Source organism: Pelophylax lessonae (assembly GCF_965119305.1).
Source record: "Pelophylax lessonae genome assembly, chromosome: 1".
In the NCBI taxonomy this organism is placed as follows: Eukaryota; Metazoa; Chordata; class Amphibia; order Anura; family Ranidae; genus Pelophylax; species Pelophylax lessonae.
In genome coordinates, this window is record NC_138768.1 from 32,455,957 (window position 1) to 32,473,667 (window position 17,711).

The following is a 17,711-nucleotide window of genomic DNA, read 5'->3' on the forward strand; positions in this document are numbered from 1 at the left end:
TAGAGAGAGAGGGATAGAGAGAGAGGGATAGAGAGAGAGGGATAGAGAGAGGGATAGAGAGAGGGATAGAGAGAGGGATAGAGAGAGGGATAGAGAGAGGGATAGAGAGAGGGAGAGAGAGAGGGAGAGAGAGAGAGGGATAGAGAGAGAGGGATAGAGAGGGATAGAGAGAGAGAGAGAGAGGGATAGAGAGAGAGGGATAGATAGAGAGAGAGAGAGAGGGATAGATAGAGAGAGAGAGAGAGGGATAGATAGAGAGAGAGAGAGAGGGATAGATAGAGAGAGAGAGAGAGGGATAGATAGAGAGAGAGGGATAGATAGAGAGAGAGGATAGATAGAGAGAGAGGGATAGATAGAGAGAGAGGGGATAGATAGAGAGAGAGGGATAGATAGAGAGAGAGGGATAGATAGAGAGAGAGGGATAGAGAGAGAGAGATAGAGAGAGAGAGAGGGATAGAGAGAGAGAGAGAGGGATAGAGAGAGAGAGAGAGAAGAAGAGAGAGAGGATAGAGAGAGAGAAGGGAAGAGAGAGAGAGAGGAGAGAGAGAGGGATAGAGAGAGAGAGAGGGATAGAGAGAGAGAGGGATAGAGAGAGAGAGGGATAGAGAGAGAGAGGGATAGAGAGAGAGGGGGATAGAGAGAGAGAGGGGGAGAGAGAGAGAGAGGGGGATAGAGAGAGAGAGGGGGATAGAGAGAGAGAGAGGGATAGAGAGAGAGAGGGATAGAGAGAGAGAGGGGGATAGAGAGAGAGAGAGGGGGATAGAGAGAGAGAGAGAGGGATAGAGAGAGAGAGAGAGGGATAGAGAGAGAGAGAGAGGGATAGAGAGAGAGAGAGAGGGATAGAGAGAGAGAGGGGGAGAGAGAGAGAGGGATATGGATGGATGGAGAGAGAGATGTGTGTGTGTGTGTGTATATATATAATATGAGAAAAGATATTTAGCAATTTATATTTACTAAAAATAAAATTCCCATGTTCTGCAGTGTCCTGGATTTACTAACACTTTAATCACTTGTCTACACATTTCGCAGGCATGCCACTACATCCGGATCACTATTGTGTTATGATTTAACTTGAACAAAAGACGAAACCATCTATACAGGGCTTTGTCTTTTTTTTTGTTCATGTTCTATTCTAATAGTATAGGTCCTGAAGAAGTGGAATGCCTGTGAAACACGTGGACTAAGACCCGGTTCACACTGATGCGAGTGCCGGGTTCGCATGTAATGTCGGAGCGCACTGCTCCGACATTACATGCGATCAGCTGTGCAGTGCGAGTTTAGCCATACAGTTTGTATGGCTAAATTCGCATCGCACCCGGTGCAAACACGCACAGGAGGCATTTTTGCAGCCGCATCAGGATCGGATCGCACAGCGGTTCACACTTGTGCGATCCCATCCTGTGCGAACTGCACGATCGCACTGCGATATGCGATCAAACTGGGGGTGTCGTTAAGATTACATTGACACCCCCAGCGTATCGCATATGGCAGTGTGAACTGCCGGGGGTGCGTGTGCGATGCGGGAAAAGGCTGCGAATTCGCAGCCTTCCCGCATCGCAATAGTGTGACCCGAGCCTAACACTTAAAGTGTTACTAAACCCACAACAGTAAAACCAGTCTTAATATGCAGTAAAGCATGCTTGTTATACTCACTGTGGAACCTAAGGGGGGGTTAATCCTATGCATGGTGTAAAAATACTGTTTGATCCTGTACTCTCTGATCCTCCCCTTCTTCCACTGTCCCCAATCCATTCCCTGATGACAGAGTCTTTGGAGTCACTCTGCACATGCTCTGTTTGGTGTGTTTGGTGTGTTTGGTTTTGGTTTTGTTTGGTGTGTTTGGTGTGTTTGGTGTGTTTGGTGTGTTTGGTTTTGGTTTTGTTTGGTGTGTTTGGTTTTATTTTGTTTGGTTTTCTTGAGAGGGCGCACTGTGCAGACAGAGGTTCAGGGGTCCTGCAGTCTCATAGGACAGTCAGAGGAGAATGAAAAATCCTCCTACAAGCTTTAACCAGACACTGATAGAAGTCACAAGACTGCTATATACTGCTGATTAGAAAAGGTATTTGGCAGTTTATATTTACTAAATCTATTGCATGTCCTGTGTGCTGTGGGAGATCAGAAATGGGCAATGCAGGCTCCGGGGTTTAGTAACACTTTTTAATCAACACGGTTTTTATTTTTTGCTATATAAATGAAGAAAACTCAAATTTTGAAGAAAAATAAAAAAAAAAGTGCAAACTTGCCTATTTTGAATTTGCTCAGGTCATGTGATCCAGCAGCTCTGGGCCCTTTCACAGGGGGGTGGATCCTTTGAATGGACTCCACTTGCTCAGTGGGGGAATCGATCGGTTTATCCCCGCTGAGCAGGCGGATGATAGATCCGTCTCCGCTCACTGTGCAGGCACAGACCGGTCACCCGCTCCCCTCCTCTATGGGGAGATCAGACGAGAACGGACCGACTGTCCCATCCAAACCCGCTGGACAGATGGCAAATTTATGGCCATATGTCTGTTTTCAGCAGATTTTATCGGATGTCCGCTGACATCCGCCTCCCCATAGAGGGCAATGGGTGGCCCAATTGGGGTCTGCCTGAAAAGCGGACAGATGGACCCAATCGATTGAATCGTGTGAAAGGGGCCTAAGGGGGCGGTCAACAGTGACAGGGAATTCTGGCAGCTGTGACCTCATCTATAGGCTCCCATAGGCCAGCTGTTATCTGCACTCCCTCCCGTGCACCAACGTCGGAGCGATGACTGGAGTGGGTTCAAGATGGATTAGTATACAGATCTCTTCTACATGGATGAGGAAAGAGAGGGGGGAGGGAACATTTTTAGAAATTCAGCTTTTCTTCTACTTTAACAAGTTGCGTATTCCTTTTTGTAAGCGATGATTGTGTGTAAAGACAATGACTCTTATATAGTTTAAGGGTGATTGTAAAGTCTCGTGTTTTGTATTGAGGGGGAAAAAAAAAAAACCCGTCATACTTCCCTCCTCTGTGCAGAGCGGCCCGGATCCTCCTGCTCTCGGGTCCCTCTTCGACTCTCCTGGCCCCTCCCTCCAGTTGAGTGCCCCCATAGCAAGCAGCTTGCTATGGGGGCACCTGAGCTAAGTCACAGCTCTGTGCATCCTTTCAGACACAGAGCTGTGGTTTAGCTCTGTCGTCCCCCGTCCCCCCCTCTATCTATCTCCTGATTGCCTGAATGATTTTGATTGACAGCAGCAGGAGCCAATGACGCCACGCTGCTATCTCAGTCAATGAGGAGGGGAGTCCCAGGCAGCTGGGCACTCCTGCAACATCTGGATAAGGATGGGCTCAGGTAAGTATGGGGGGGGGGGGGGGGAGCTGCACATGTGCAGAAGGCTTTTTTATCTTAATGTATAAAATGCTTTGAGATTAAAAAATCTTCTACATTTACAATCCCTTTAATCTTCACTTTTTGAAGAGGGGGGGGGGGGGTGCGTACTTATTTTGCATTCATGCAGGTCATGTGCTCCAGCAGCTCTGGCTAGGAGGGGAGCGGTCACCAGTGGCAGGGACATCTATAGCAGGGGTCTTCAAACTATGGCCCTCCAGCTGTTCAGGGACTACAATTCCCATCATGCCGAGTCATGTCTGTGAATGTCAGTTTTTTTTTTTCCCAGTGCCTTATGGGATGTGTAGTTCCACAACAGCTGTAGGGCCGTAGTTTGAGGATCCCTGCTCTGTAGGCTCCCATAGGCCAGCCGTTATCTGCACTCCCACCTGTGCAGCAATGCCGGAGCCGTGGGATCACATGACTGGAGTGGGTTAAAATGGCCAAGCATACAGATATCTTCTACACAGGTTAAGAAGGGGGGGGGCTCCAGGTTTTGTTTTTTGTTTTTTTGAGTTGTGTATTCCTTTTGTAAATGTAAAGCCAATAACTCTTCTTTAGCTTGTTTAAGCTGCAGAAATCCTATTGTAAATGTCACTTTGTAAAAGTTGTTTGGTTTTGTCACATGGGCGTGGTTACAACGGCGCCCACTAATTATTTACTTTGATTCATAAAATAAATGTCACAACATAAAAGTCCTATAAAATCCTAATCGTCAATCAAAGGTCTGCACTGTCTAGACCAGGGATCTCAAAACTACGGCCCTCCAGCTGTTGTGTAACTACACATCCCATGAGGCATTGTAAAACTCTGATGTTCACAGACATGACTAGGCATGATGGGAATTGTAGTTCCTGAACAACCAGAGGGCCCATAGTTTGATAACCCCTGGTGTAGGGTCTGTAGTTCTCCATTCTGTCTTCAAGTGGTTGCAAAGGGTGAAGGTTGGTGTGTGTGTGTGTATGTATGTATGTATGTATGTATGTGTATATGTGTGTGTGTGTGTGTGTGTGTATATATGTATGTATGTATGTGTGTGTATGTATATATCTATCTATCTATCTAACATACATACATACATACATACATACATACATACATACAGCCAATCCCCTTCTGTGTCTCCTACCGCAGTAGAAGCCATTAACAATCACACCTGGTGGGGATAGAGCAGGGGATGGGGCTGAGAGTTGTTGTGTGTCAATGGACACACACAGAGCAAGGCTTGGGAGTGAGCATGCACAAGTGCCCCCATAGCAAAGCAGCTTTCTATGGGAACACAGCAAGGGAGAGGAGCTCCAGCGGGGACCCTAGAAGAGGATCGGGACTGCTCTGTGCAAAACCATTACACAGCAGGGAGGTATAACACATACACGCACGCGCATATATATATATATATAGGGAGTGATGTGCATCTCTGTAATGAGAAGGGGTGTGGTCTAATGACATCAACACCCTATATCAGGTGTGCATAATTATTAGGCAACTTCCTTTCCTTGGGCAAAATGGGTCAAAAGAAGGACTTGACAGGCTCAGAAAAGTCAAAAATAGTGAGATATCTTGCAGAGGGATGCAGCGCTCTTAAAATTGCAAAGCTTCTGAAGCGTGATCATCGAACAATCAAGCATTTCATTCAAAATAGTCAACAGGGTCGCAAGAAGCGTGTGGAAAAACCAAGGCGCAAAATAACAGCCCATGAACTGAGAAAAGTCAAGCGTGCAGCTGCCAAGATGCCACTTGCCACCAGTTTGGCCATATTTCAGAGCTGCAACATCACTGGAGTGCCCAAAAGCACAAGGTGTCCAATACTCAGAGACATGGCCAAGGTAAGAAAGGCTGAAAGACGACCACCACTGAACAAGACACACAAGCTGAAACGTCAAGACTGGGCCAAGAAATATCTCAAGACTGATTTTTCAAAGGTTTTATGGACTGATGAAATGAGAGTGAGTCTTGATGGCCCAGATGGATGGGCCCGTGGCTGGATTGGTAAAGGGCAGAGAGCTCCAGTCCGACTCAGATGCCAGCAAGGTGGAGGTGGAGTACTGGTTTGGGCTGGTATCATCAAAGATGAGCTTGTGGGGCCTTTTCGGGTTGAGGATGGAGTCTAGCTCAACTCCCAGTCCTACTGCCAGTTTCTGGAAGACACCTTCTTCAAGCAGTGGTACAGGAAGAAGTCTGCATCCTTCAAGAAAAACATGATTTTCATGCAGGACAATTCTCCATCACACGCGTCCAAGTACTCCACAGCGTGGCTGGCAAGAAAGGGTATAAAAGAAGAAAAGCTAATGACATGGCCTCCTTGTTCACCTGATCTGAACCCCATTGAGAACCTGTGGTCCATCATCAAATGTGAGATTTACAAGGAGGGAAAACAGTACACCTCTCTGAACAGTGTCTGGGAGGCTGTGGTTGCTGGTGCACGCAATGTTGATGGTGAACAGATCAAAACACTGACAGAATCCATGGATGGCAGGCTTTTGAGTGTCCTTGCAAAGAAAGGTGGCTATATTGGTCACGGATTTGTTTTGTTTTTGAATGTCAGAAATGTATATTTGTGAATGTTGAGATGTTATATTGGTTTCACTGGTAAAAATAAATAATTGAAATGGGTATACTGTATATTTGATTTTTGTTAAGTTGCCTAATAATTATGCACAGTAATAGTCACCTGCACACACAGATATCCCCCTAAAATAGCTAAAACTAAAAACTACTTCCAAAAATAGTCAGCTTTGATATTAATGAGTTTTTTGGGTTCATTGAGAACATGGTTGTTGTTCAATAATAAAATTAATCCTATATATATATATATATAATGTGTGTATGTGTGTGTGTGTGTATGTATGTGTGTATGTATGTATGTATGTATATGTATGTATGTATATGTGTGTGTATGTGTGTGTATATATATATATATATATATATATATATATATATATATATATATATATATATATATATATATATATATATATATATATATAAATATTCATCCACTTGCCATTTTTTGTTTTTTTTGTTTTGTTGTCTTACAACCTGGAATTACCATGGATTGTTTGAGGATTTGCATAATTTAATTTACAGAGCATGCCCACGACTTTGAATTTTTTTTTTTTTTTTTCTGGTATTGTGAAGCAAACAACAAATAAGACAAAATAACAGAAAAAGTCAATGTGCATAACTATTCACCCCCCTAAAGTCAATACTTTGTAGAGCCACCTTTTGCAGCAATCGCAGCTCCAAATCGATTTGGATAAGTCTCTATGAGCTTGCCACCTCTTACCACTGGGATTTTTGCCCATTCCTCCTTGCAAAACTGCTCCAGCTCCTTCAAGTTGGATGGTTTGTGCTTGTGGAGAGCAATCTTTAAGTCTGACCACAGATTTTCTATTGGACTGAGGTCTGGGCTTTGATTAGGCCATTCCAACACATTTACATGTTTCCCCCTTAAACCACTCTAAGTGTTGCCACTCTGCTGTGGAACTCTGCAGCTCCTCCAGGGTTACCATAGGTCTCTGTGCTGCCTCTCTGATTAATGCCCTCCTTGCCCGGTCTGTGAGTTTTGGTGGGCAGCCGTCTCTTGGCAGGTTTGCTGCTGTACCGTGTTCTTTCCCTTTGGTTATGATGGATTTGATGGCGCTCCTGTGGATCAGCAGAGATTTGGATATTTTTTTTATAACCTAACCCTGACTTGTACAACAACATTGTCCCTAAAGCCCCGTACACACACGCAGATCGTCGTCATACAAATGTTCGTCTTTTCTCCCCGGGATGTCGGTGTCTGTTGAAAAGTGCAAAGACAGCACAAGGACAGCACAAGAATTTTGTCTGCAGACTTCAGCTGACTGCAGAAGTGATGTCATGTAATGGTTAACTTTCCCTGTGTTTTTTATTTTCTGAGCATGCCCAGTCTTGCAAATCTGCGGTCTGTCGGCCGAATTCTGTACTGACAGGCGAACAATCGTCCGTTCTGGTGTCCGCTAGGGCTGCAACTAACGATTAATTTGTCTGTCGACTAATCTATCGATTATTTTTACGATTAGTCGACTAATCTAACGATTATTTAAATTTTTTGTTTTTTTGCTTAATCTAGTGTTCTTTTGCTTAATCTAGTGTTCTTTCTTTGATTAGTTAAATAATCCTTTGAATAACTTTACAAAAAATGATACGTACAACTTCTAATATAATATTTCAACTTTTATTAAAGTTTTTCCAAAAAATACTTCAATGTGGTTGAAGTTTCAGTGGCAAAAATAAAATGTAAACAACACTTTAACATCAGGCAGGAATAATGCCATTAATTCAAAACCAAAAGCATTCAAAATGCCATATAAATTATAAAGCACTGCAGTGCTCAACAACACTAACTTGTGCAACTGTGCAAAAATACAAGAGACACATAAAGTGCCAAACACTTTAGGGCATCAGGCATGAAAAATGCCATATCTGCCTAACACTTTAACTTCTTTAAACTACAAGTCAGCTCTCTGCCTTCAGGCAATCTTTTGCTGTATTGGCCATTATTTTTGCACAGTGTTGAGCAGTGCTTTTGTTGGACTAGTTGGCTCCTTTAAAACTTGGTTACTTTTTAGGTATGTTTTCCATATACAGTGTTATTGTTGACCAGTATTTTTTTGGTGTGTGTGTTACTTGTAAATGTAAAACATACCTAAAAACTAACATAGTTTTAAAGGAGCCAAGTCCAACAAAAAGCAAGCTCAACACTGTGCAAATTTATAATGGCCAATACTGAGGAAAGATTACCTGAAGGCAGCCAACAGCCATCTTGTAGTTTAAAGAAGTCCAACAATACAACCCAAGAGAGTGCAATAGGTACAGGTTGGGGGCCTTTACCTATAATATAGCATTGCAATGGAGGAAGGTTAGCATATCGACATGCTCTGCAGTTAGGCTTGCTCTTTTTTTAGTCACAATGTTGCCAGCAACTGAGAAAAGCCTTTCAGATGGGGTTGATGTTGCAGGCACACACAAGTAACTCTTTACCAGCATGGCCAAGATGGGAAACCTCCCTTCATTTTCCTTCCACCATTTCAGTGGATTGTCTTCCTTTGGAATGGCCTGCTCACTAAAGTACATGTGTATCTCATTCCTCACAACTTCACTGTGAATTTCTGGATCTTGGATGTGAGTGTCATCCTCACCATTACTGTGGTGTTCATCTGAATCTGAACCGAGCAAAGAGTCCAACATAGACACTTGCCTCTTTTCTGAAAGTTTCATGTCTGGACTCATTGCACTGGCTGACTGAACCTGTTCCTCACATTGACGTTGATGTGTTTGCTCTTCCTCATATCTTCTTTTCTCTTCAAGAGCAAGAGCTTGGACCTTGAGGTGAACTTTTAAACTATCCTCTGCTGCCAGGAATTTTAGCTTGCGGAATCTGGGGTCCAGGGCTGCTGCAATAAGACATATATTTTCTCCTCCGTCATCTCTGAATTTAGTTTCCCTCTCCCATCTTGTGGTCATCTCCTGTGCAGCAACATTTTGGAAAGCCTTGACTGCCGCTATCTCGCAAATTGTGCTCTGTATGGATTTCTGGAGGCCTTTTACCAAAGGAGGTAGAGCGGAACCAGTCACATAGGACTCTCCACTCAAGAAAACAGTAGCACACTCAAAAGGCTTCAAGACTTGTTCCACTTCCTCAAGTAAGCTCCACTGATCATGTTTTAAATCCAGGAAGCGCTTCCCTCGTGGTGTGACATCAGGATCGGAAAGTGTGGCAGTCACAGGCCACCTCTGTTCAAGCAGGCGACTGATCATGTGTAAAGTACTGTTCCATCTTACAGATACATCATTTATTAGTGCATGATCAGGGGTACCCATTTGTTGTTGCTTTGCTTTAAGCTTTGTAGTGGCCAGCTCACTTTTTTTAAAATGTTCCACAAGGCACTTCTTGCTGATCTGGGGATCCCTCAGGGCATGGTTGACAACTAGCTGCAATGTATGACCAGCACACCTGAGAGAAGAGATGCCAGGATGCTTTTCTTCCAAAATACGCAGAGCAGCGACAACATTTGAAGCATTATCATGAACAACTGCAATTACATTGGCCATGGATATCTCAAACTTCTCAGCTGCTTTTTCCACCCAGTTAGCAATGTTTTCAGCTGTGTGGCGATCTTCAAGTGGCATAGTGGTCAGATTGTAGGATGTAAGCTTCCAGTCTTCATTAATGAAGTGGCATGTGACACCCAAGTATGCCTCTGTGGCAATATTGGTCCATGCGTCTGTGGTGAGAGCTATTTTGGATTTGACATCTTTGATTGACGCTTTCAATCTTTCAAAATTCTCCTCATATTTCCTCTCCATCAGCTTCGTGGAGGGAAGTGTGTATCCTGGGTAAAATGTGCTGATCATCTCACTAAATCCTTGACCGTCTACAATAGAAAGAGGTCTCATATCTTTTACAATCATGTTGAGTATGCTATTGGTAAGTGTAATGGCCACTTGGGGTGTGCAAGCAGTGACATCCTTTTTATGAAAGTAGAAATCTTGTACACAGCTTTGCCTCTTCCTGAGGAAAAACAACAATAATAATAATTAATAATAATAATAATTAATAACATTACCAATTTACACATCTATGAATGCTCAGCCTCAACGCTAACAATATTAATTGTATTTTTTCTAGTAGAATTTTGAGATATCCATGGCCAATGTTGTAATTAATAATGCTGCAGAGTGCAGTCACAGTCAAAATAGCTCTCAGGTGTGCTGGTGGTCATGGTCAGATCATTGCACTTGTTGTCAATCATGACCTGAGGGATCCACAAGACAGACACTGAGGGCTGCAAATGCAAAATGCCTTGTAGTCCATTTAAGAAAAGTGAGCTGGCCCGGCCTAAGCAATCATCAGCTAGCAATGCATTAATTATATTGTTGAAATTAGTAGTACTAGTACTTACAAAGATGGCTCGTCCTTTGTGGTCAGTGCGCCAGGATGCTTTCTTCTGAGGTGCTCATGCATAGCAGTTGTGCTGCCGTGGTATGCCATTTCACTTTTGCAAAGGGAACAGAGGACCATTTTATTTGGCCTCTGCTGAAAGTATTCCCATACCCTTGATGACCGTGATCGGGCTCTCGCTGTCTTTTGTACTGGTGGTGTGCTGCTGGAACTGCTGCTGGAAGCCTTTTGTACTCTGCTGCTTGACGTGGAACCGCTGCTGCTGCTGGCTTTTTCTCCCCCAGGATCAGATGTCGCCATTACCGCTGCTGTTCCGCTATTTTAATGCAACTCGCGCGAGATGCGTGTGACGTCACGTCACGTGCTGACGCGTCGACGCTTTTTTCGCACGTCGACGATTTTTTGTAGTCGACTTAGTCGACGCGTCGTGGCAGCCCTAATGTCCGCAGACAAAAATTTTCATGTTTGCAAGAAAGACTTTTGTCCGCGGATTGTGCGCAGACAGCTGTCGGAGGCACCATACTAACACGCGTACAATCGGCAGATCTTTCGTCCGCCGACGTTTGTATGCCGACGATCGGTACGTGTGTATGGGGCTTTACTTGTTTTGGAAAGTTCCTTGGTCTTCATGGCAGTTTGGTTAATGGTGCCTCTTGATTAGATGTTGCAGCCTCTGAGGCCTTTCAATAAAGGTGTGTATATGTAATGACAGATCATGTGACACTTAGATTGCACACAGGTGGACATCATTTCACTAGAGCTTTTTTTGGGCTTCATAACAAAGGGGGTGAATACATACGCACATGCCAATTTTCTGTTTTCTATTTCTAAAAAATAGTTTTATGTATATATTTTTCTCATTTCACTTCACCGCCAATTCAGAATTAATATTGTGTTCTCATCCATCACATAAAATTCAGTTTAACAAAACATTGAGCTTAAGTCTGTAATGTAACAAAATAGGTAAAAATTCAAGGGGGTGAATCCTTTTGCAAGGCACTGTAATGAGTGGTTATTTGAGTTACTGTTGCCTTTTCTATCATCTGGAACCAGTCTGCCCATTCTCCTCTGACATCAACGAGGCATTTTCCTCCACACAACTGCCGCTCACTGGATATTTTCTCTTTTCCCCACCATTCTCTGTAAACCCGAGAGATGGCTGTGTATGAAAATCCCAGTAGATCAGCAGTTTTTTTTTTTCTTTTAAATGCTTAGACCAGCCCGTCTGGTACCAACAATCATGCCATGTTCAGAGTCACTTAAATCCCCATGCTGAAGCTCGGTTTGAACTTCAAGTCATCTTCACCACGTCTAGATGCCTAAATGCGTTGAGTTGCTGCCATGTGATTGGCTAATTAGCAATTTGTGTCGCCAAGCAATTGAACAGGTGTACCTAATAAAGAGGCCAGTGAGATTATATTATGTTATAGTGTGTGTGTGTGTGTATATATATATGTATATGTGTGTGTGTGTAATAAATATATATATATATATTAGTACAGACCAAAAGTTTGGACACACCTTCTCATTCAAAGAGTTTTCTTTATTTTCATGACTATGAAAATTGTAGAGTCACACTTCAAGAGGAGTCACCTGAAATGGTCTTCCAAGTCTTGAAGGAGTTCCCAGAGATGCTTAGCACTTGTTGGCCCTTTTGCCTTCACTCTGCGGTCCAGCTCACCCTAAACCATCTGGATTGGGTTCAGGTCCGGTGACTGTGGAGGCCAAGTCATCTGACGCAGCCCCCCCATCGCTCTCCTTCTTGGTCAAATAGCCCTTACACAGCCTGGAGGAGTGTTTGGGGTCATTGTCCTGTTGAAAAATAAATGATGGTCCAACTAAACGCAAACCGGATGGAATAGCATGCCGCTGCAGGATGCTGTGGTAGCCATGCTGGTTCAGTATGCCTTCAATTTTGAATAAATCCCCAACAGTGTCACCAGCAAAGCACCCCCACACCATCACACCTCCTCCGCCATGCTTCACGGTGGGAACCAGGCATGTAGAGTCCATCCGTTCACCTTTTCTGTGTCGCACAAAGACACGGTGGTTGGAACCAAAGATCTCAAATTTGGACTCCTCAGACCAAAGCACAGATTTCCACCGGTCTAATGTCCATTCCTTGTGTTCTTTAGCCCAAACAAGTCTCTTCTGCTTGTTGTCTTTCTTTAGCAGTGGTTTCCTAGCAGATTTTCTACCATGAAGGCCTGATTCACACAGTCTCCTCTTATCAGTTGTTCTAGAGATGTGTCTGCTGCTAGAACTCCGTGTGCCATTGACCTGGTCTCTAATCTCAGCTGCTGTTATCCTGCGATTTCTGAGGCTGATGACTCGGATGAACTTATCCTCCACAGCAGAGGTGACTCTTGGTCTTCCTTTCCTGGCGCGGTCCGCATGTCAGCCAGTTTCTTTGTAGCGCTTGATGGTTTTTGTGACTGCACTTGGGGACACTTTCAAAGTTTTCCCAATTTTTCGGACTGAGTGACCTTCATTTCTTAAAGTAACGATGGCCCCTCGTTTTCCTGTACTTAGCTGCTTTTTTCTTGCCATAATACAAATTCTAACAGTCTATTCAGTAGGACTATCAGCTGTGTATCCACCTGACTTCTGCACAACACAACTGATGGTCCCAACCCCGTTTATAAGGCAAGAAATCACACTTATTAAACCTGACAGGGCACACCTGTGAAGTGAAGACCATTTCAGGTGACTTCCTCTTGAAGTGTGACTCTACAATTTTCATAGTCATGAAAATAAAGAAAACTCTTTGAATGAGAAGGTGTGTCCAAACTTTTGGTGTGTGTGTAATATATGTGTATATATTATAACAAAAAATTTTTTTTTATTGCTATCACAAGGGATACTGCTTCAGTATGTCACAGTACATGTTGGCATTCATGGTTCCCTCAATGAACTGTAGCTCCCCAGTACTGGCAGCACTCATGCAGCCCCAGACCATGACACTCCCACCACCATGCTTGACTGTAGACAAGACACTCTTGTCTTTGTACTCCTCACCTGGTTGCCACCACACACGCTTGACACCATCTGAACCAAATAATTTTATCTTGGTCTCATCAGACCACAGGACAAGGTTCCAGTAATCCACGTCCTTAGTCTGCTTGTCTTCAGCAAACTGTTTGCGGGCTTTCTTGTCCATCATCATTAGAAGAGGCTTCCTTCTGGGATGACAGCCATGAAAACCAATTGGATGCAGTGTGTGGCGTATGGTCTGAGCACTGACAGGCTGACCTCCCACCCCTTCAACCTCTGCAGCAATGCTGGCAGCACTCATACCTCTATTTCCCAAAGACAACCTCTGGATATGACGCTGAGCATGTGCACTCTTTGGTGGACCATGGCGAGGCCTGTTCTGAGTGGAACCTGTCCTGTTAAACAGCTGTATGGTCTTGGCCACCGCGCTGCAGCTCAGTTTCAGGGTCTTGGCCATCTTTTTCTTATAGCCTAGCCATAGCATCTTTATGTAGAGCAACAATTCTTTTTTCAGATCCTCAGAGTTCTTTGCCATGAGGTGCCATGTTGAACTTCCAGTGATCAGTATGAGAGAGTGAGAGCGATAACACCAAATTTAACACAGCTGCTCCCCATTCACACCTGAGACCTTGTATCACTAACAAGTCACATGACACCGGGGAGGGAAATGGCTCATTGGGCCCAATTTGGACATTTTCACTTAGGGGTGTACTCACTTTTGTTGCCAGCGGTTTAGACATTTGGTGCCGGTTCACATATGTGCGGCTGCGGCGATCGCATGTAATATCGGAGCGCACTGCTCCTTCATTACATGCGATCGGTTGTGCGGTGCGAATTCAGCCATACACTTTGTATGGCTAAATTCGCACTGCACCCGCAGTAAAGTCGCACATGACCCTTTTTTTGAGCCGCATCAGGATCGGATCGCACAGTGGTTCACACTTGTGCGATCCGATCCTGTGCGAACTGTAAGATCGCACTGCGATATGCGATCAAACTGGGGGTGTCGTTAACATTTCATTGACACCCCCAGCGTATCGCATATGGCATTGTGAACTGCCAAGGGTGCGTTTGCGATGCGGGAACAGGCTGCGAATTCGCAGCCTTCCCGCATCGCATAAGTGTGAACCGAGCCTAATAGCTGTGTGTTGAGTTATTTTGAGGGGACAGCAAATTTACACTGTTATACAAGCTGTACACTCACTACTTTACATTGTAGCAAAGTGTCATTTCTTCAGTGTTGTCACATGAAAAGATAGAATAAAATATTTACAAAAATGTGAGGGGTGTACTCATTTTTGTAAGAGTGTATGTATGTATGTGTGTGTATGTATATATGTGTATATATGTGTATATATATATATATAATTCATTTTTTTTTTTTTTTTTTTTTGTGTGTGTTTGGGGGTTCTGAGTAATTTTCTAGCAAAAAAGTGGTTTAGGTGGTAATAAAGCTGGAATATTAAAATGTGAAGAGAAATGGGTAAGAGGGAAAAAATTTGCTAATGTCTGAAGAAAGGAGGTATTGACAGGCTTGAAGTTCTCCTGGAGTTCAGCTTTAATTCTGCACAATATACACGAGCGTAATGCGAGCAATCCGATAAGAGGGGTGTTTTTTGATTTTTTTTTTTTTTTGGGGGGGAGGAGGGGGCACTTGTGGTCCTTTTTTCAGGTAGGTGACCCCAACGGGACCCAGCAGAGTTGTGTTTGGTTGCTGTGGACAGACACGGAATGATGGGAATAATCCTGTTGTTGTGTATTGATCAGGTTTCATACTGCAGTGCGGAATGTCTGAAGGCAGCCAGAGATCAATATCACAAGGTCCTGTGTCTGGGATCCGCCAGGGACAACCCCGCTCACCCACTCAACAAGCTTGAGGAAGCCTGGAGGTAAGTGATCAGAGAACTGGCCACCTGTGCTGGGACCCGTCCCTCAGCAGATAAGAGGGACAATGTGATGTTTTTTAGGAAATACTCTTTATAAAAGAGGTTGTAAAGGCACAAAGGTTGTGTGTGGTGTTGTACATGTTATACTTGCCTCCTCTGTGCATCTGTTTTTGCAGAGCAGCCCGGATCCTCCTCCTTCTGGGGTCCCTCTTCTGTGTCTCTAGCCCCTCCCTCCTGTTGAGTGACCCCACAGCAAGCAGCTTGCTATGGGGGCACCTAAGTCGACTCCCAGCTCCCTATGTACATTCAGACACGGATCCGCGTCCCGAACACTCAAGTCAGGGCATAGGGAAGCACTGGCCGCTGGGGGGAGGGGGAGCGGGGATTCGGCAAATAAAACTGCTTTGCTGGTCCCCACTGTGTGGTATTTCTTCTCCAAATGCTCTGTTGGCTGTTGTGAAACACAAGCTGTACTGTCTTCTAACATGGCCGTTTTTTTATTTCCCTCATTCCTCCCCCAGGAACATGCATTACCCTCCAGAGACCGCCAGCATCATGCTGATGGCCAGGATGGTGGCCACTGTTAAACAGGTATGTCCAGCTGTGGGATCTCTCTGGGAATGAGAATTCCAGACTACAGATCTTTACCAACATAACCACAAACTCCTTTTTCTGATGAGTCTGTAGTGCAGGAAGGCTGCTGTAGCATGTGGACACAGGGTGCCCCTGTTCAGTTAAATCTGATGCATTCAGGGGGCAGTACTGCTTGCTGTAGGTAACAGGGGTTCTGCTGCAAAGCATCGCATCTGTACATCATGTGTACACCTCCAGATGCTGCCTTTGCAGCTTAAGGGGGGTGAGCAGTTGGGTGGTAAAACCCTGGATTAACTGCACCCCCCCCCCCATCCCAACTGCTAGTGTAAATGAGCCCTAATGCATCTAGATGGAGCTGCATGGGCTTTGGGGCTTCTAGAAGTTCCATGGGCTTTGGGGCTTCTGGTAGAAGTTCCCATGGGCTTTGGGGCTTCTGGTAGAAGTTCCCATGGGCTTTGGGGCTTCTGGTAGAAGTTCCCATGGGCTTTGGGGCTTCTGGTAGAAGTTCCCATGGGCTTTGGGGCTTCTGGTAGAAGTTCCCATGGGCTTTGGGGCTTCTGGTAGAAGTTCCCATGGGCTTTGGGGCTTCTGGTAGAAGTTCCCATGGGCTTTGGGGCTTCTGGAAGAAGTTCCCATGGGCTTTGGGGCTTCTGGAAGAAGTTCCCATGGGCTTTGGGGCTTCTGGAAGAAGTTCCCATGGGCTTTGGGGTGTCTAGGGAGAACTTTTTACCTATATACAGTGCCTTGGAAAAGTATTCATCCCCCTTGAAATTTTCTACATTTTGTCATGTTACAACCAAAAATGTAAATGTATTTTATTGGGATTTTATGTGATAGACCGACACAAAGTGGCACATAATTGTGAAGTGGAAGGAAAATGATAAATGGGTTTTCAACATTTTTTACAAATATGTGAAAAGTGTGGCTGCATTTGTATTCACCCCCCGGAGTCAATACTATGTAGAACCACCTTTCCCTGCAATTACAGCTGCAAGTCTTTTTGGGGATGTCTCTACCAGCTTTCCTCATCTAGAGAGGGACATTTTTTGTGGGGTGCCGACTAATAGTTATCCTGTGGACCTCCAGAGTTCCCATGGGCCTCTTGGCTGCTTCTCTGATTAATGCTCTCCTTGCCCGGCCGGTCAGTTTAGGTGGACGGCCATGTCTTGGTAGGGTTGCAGTTGTGCCATACTCTTTCCATTTTCCAATGATGGATTGAACAGCGCTCTGTGAGATGTTCAAAGCTTGAGTTTTTTTTTTTTTTTTTATAATCAAACCCTGCTTTAATCTTCTCCACAACTTCCCTGACCTGTCTGGTGTGTTCTTTGGCCTTCGTGATGCTGTTCACTAAGGTTCTCTAACAGACCTCTGAAGACTTCACAGAACAGCGGTATCTATACTGAGATTAAATTATAATAGTAAATTACATCTATACTGAGATGTAAAGAGTCTATTTCTAATTAGGTGACTTTTGAAGGCAATTGGTTCCATTAGATTTTAGTTACGGGTATCAGAGTAAAGGGGGGTGAATACAAATGCACGCCACACTTTTCACATATTTGTGAAACATTTTGAAACCCATTTATCATTTTCGTTCCACTTTACAATTATGTGCCACTTTGTGTTGGTCTATCACAGGGATCTTCAAACTTTGGCCCTCCAGTTGTTCAGGAACTACAATTCCCATAATGCCTAGTCATGTCTGCGAATGTCAGAGTTTTACAATGCCTCATGGGATGTGTAGTTCTACAACAGCTGGAGGGCCGTAGTTTGAGGATCCCTGGGACTCTATCACATAAAATCCCAGTAAAATACATTTACGTTTTGGTTGTAACATGACAAAATGTGGAAAATGTTAAAGGCACCGTAGCATAAAGAGCCTTTTTAACTCAAAAACGTACCTTGGTAATGCTGACCGGTGCCCTATTGATTGATGGTAAATGTAAATTTTAATGA

The 17,711-nt window shown here is 44.2% G+C and overlaps 1 protein-coding gene across 1 annotated transcript in view; it reads left to right on the top strand.

Moving 5' to 3' along the window:
- Positions 1–17,711, top strand: part of SMYD5 (SMYD family member 5) — a 60,533-nt gene that overhangs the window by 14,515 nt on the left and 28,307 nt on the right. The window contains exons 4-5 of the mRNA XM_082256372.1: positions 15,043–15,164; positions 15,683–15,752. Coding sequence (XP_082112498.1) covers positions 15,043–15,164; positions 15,683–15,752 — 192 coding nt within the window. The remainder of the gene's footprint in view (positions 1–15,042; positions 15,165–15,682; positions 15,753–17,711) is intronic.